Source organism: Gregarina niphandrodes (assembly GCF_000223845.1).
Source record: "Gregarina niphandrodes unplaced genomic scaffold scaffold00048, whole genome shotgun sequence".
Taxonomy (NCBI): Eukaryota; Apicomplexa; class Conoidasida; order Eugregarinorida; family Gregarinidae; genus Gregarina; species Gregarina niphandrodes.
In genome coordinates, this window is record NW_011646047.1 from 52630 (window position 1) to 54540 (window position 1911).

At 50.3% G+C, this 1911-nt stretch overlaps 1 protein-coding gene across 1 annotated transcript; it reads left to right on the forward strand.

The window, feature by feature from the left end:
* Positions 1-1341: 1341 nt before the first annotated feature.
* GNI_159800 (hypothetical protein) lies at positions 1342-1572 on the forward strand (the record flags this gene model as incomplete). The annotated part of the gene is made up of 1 exon (XM_011136320.1): positions 1342-1572. A coding segment is annotated over one exon (231 nt), but the record flags the coding sequence as incomplete, so codon positions are not given.
* Between the last annotated feature and the right edge of the window lie 339 nt (positions 1573-1911).

A 1911-nucleotide genomic window follows, 5' to 3' on the forward strand; every position in this document is an offset into this window, starting at 1 on the left:
AATATCTAGTCTGAATTTCACCACAGGCTTTTTTGATGCCTTCATTACCTGCACAAATTCGGACGGAGGGCTCCACGAGTCTTGCCCGGTTCTCGGACCGTTGGCTAACACCGGTCCGCAAGACCGCGGGAAGATATGGTCATCTCCCACGTCTATGTGGGCTTCGGAGTCTGTCAATGCCTCATCTGTATGGCGATGTTCCCAGTAATAGAGCTGATACGGCTCGTTATAATGCACATCATAGTGGGACGGATTTTTCACATCTAAAGGGGACGAATACAAAGGGCGGGTAAGTGGCGCCCAAGAGCAACCTTACAAGGCAATTGATCTTGATCACCGACAATAACCGTTATAGATTTGCCTTGTTTAATATTTTCTAGAACTTTCCTGAATTCATCCGGTGATATTGCGCTCTCACTTCTGCCTTCAATATAGCTCTAGAATACAAACGCCATGCAAGCGCCATGCAAGCCATCTCTAGTTATTCGCGCCCGACTTACTATAACTCCTGAAAATTTGTCGTCAGGCAACTTTAGATTAGAATTGGTCATAAGATTTTTTGTAAAGTCGATTAATGACCCGGCTGAAGGGCGATAAATTGCAGCGATCATAAGGCCACTGTGTCAACTGTCGAATTCACTATGTCGTGAATGAGCGTACTGCTGTCCATTTTTGGTGCCGATTCCATTTCGATTTCAACTGATCTCGTCTCATGAATATGGTCTAGTATCAGATCTAGTCTTCCCAACTCCGATTCCTATATATGGAAGAATCCTTATACGGACGGATGGGTATTAGGATTCGTGTTGGTCAGTTTGTGGCAAGTGTTGTGGCTGCAGTAGTCGGTGGTGTAGAAGTCATTGGTGTATCGTACGTGTATGAGTTCGTCCATGTAGCTTGTTACGGCCGCTTTGGTATAGGTGGTGTAAAGTTGCACGAGGGATTCCGGGGGAGAGATTTTGTTGACGAACCTGCATTGCATGGCAAGTAGCTTGAGAGGTTCAATTTCGGAGGTGTTAGCCTTGCAATCGACGTCAGTCAAGTAGAGTTGGGCAAGTTGGCTTTGGGTCTTTACATTCTCGCGAATCAGACGAGCTAGGTTCCTCTTGATAAGGAAGTCCCAGGCCCCATTCAGTTCTGGATGCTCAGCCGGCTCCATTTTGTAGGGGAGGACATGGAAGACTGTGAGCACGTCCCGTGGGACATGCAGAGGCAAGTAGATGGTGCGACTCTTCGGCAGCAACCGCTTCACAGAACTGAACCAGTCGTCTGCACCCAAGGGGCGTGCCTTGACAGCCGGCTTACACTCACTTAAGTGGGTGCGGAATAAGGGGACCAAAGTCTCCTCCAAGTCCTGCAACGACTGGTCACTGAACGCTACAAAGGCGAACCGACATGCGTCCACCCACTCGCGGTGATACTGCCGAAGCATCCCCACCGCCGGCGCCAACTTCTCCAACTCCGTACGCATTGCGGCATCATCCATTCCATCCGGTCCATCCATCCCATCCGGTCCATCCATCCCATCCGGTCCATCCATCCCATCCGGTCCATCCATCCCATCCGGTCCAGGTGCATCAAGCTCCCTTTCTACAGCGTGTTCTTTTCCTTCTTTCGCAGCGTGCTGTTGGTGCGGTTGGTCCTCGAGTTCTTGCTGATTAGCGAGTTCTTGTTGAGCGGGTGCAGGCTCCTGGTTGCGTTGTTTCTGACGGAGGCGGGCGAGCGCTTCTTCTACGACTTGATTGGGCGCTCTGTGTTGGAGGAGAGTGTCACGATTGCCGGTGGTAAAGCGTTTGACGGGGGATGAGAACAAAGACATGACAGTGTGCCAGAGAGCATGTGCGGGATCTGCCGTATTCTTTAAATGTTCGGCATCGATGGCAGCGACTTCCTGAAGAACCGCTAAGGCAT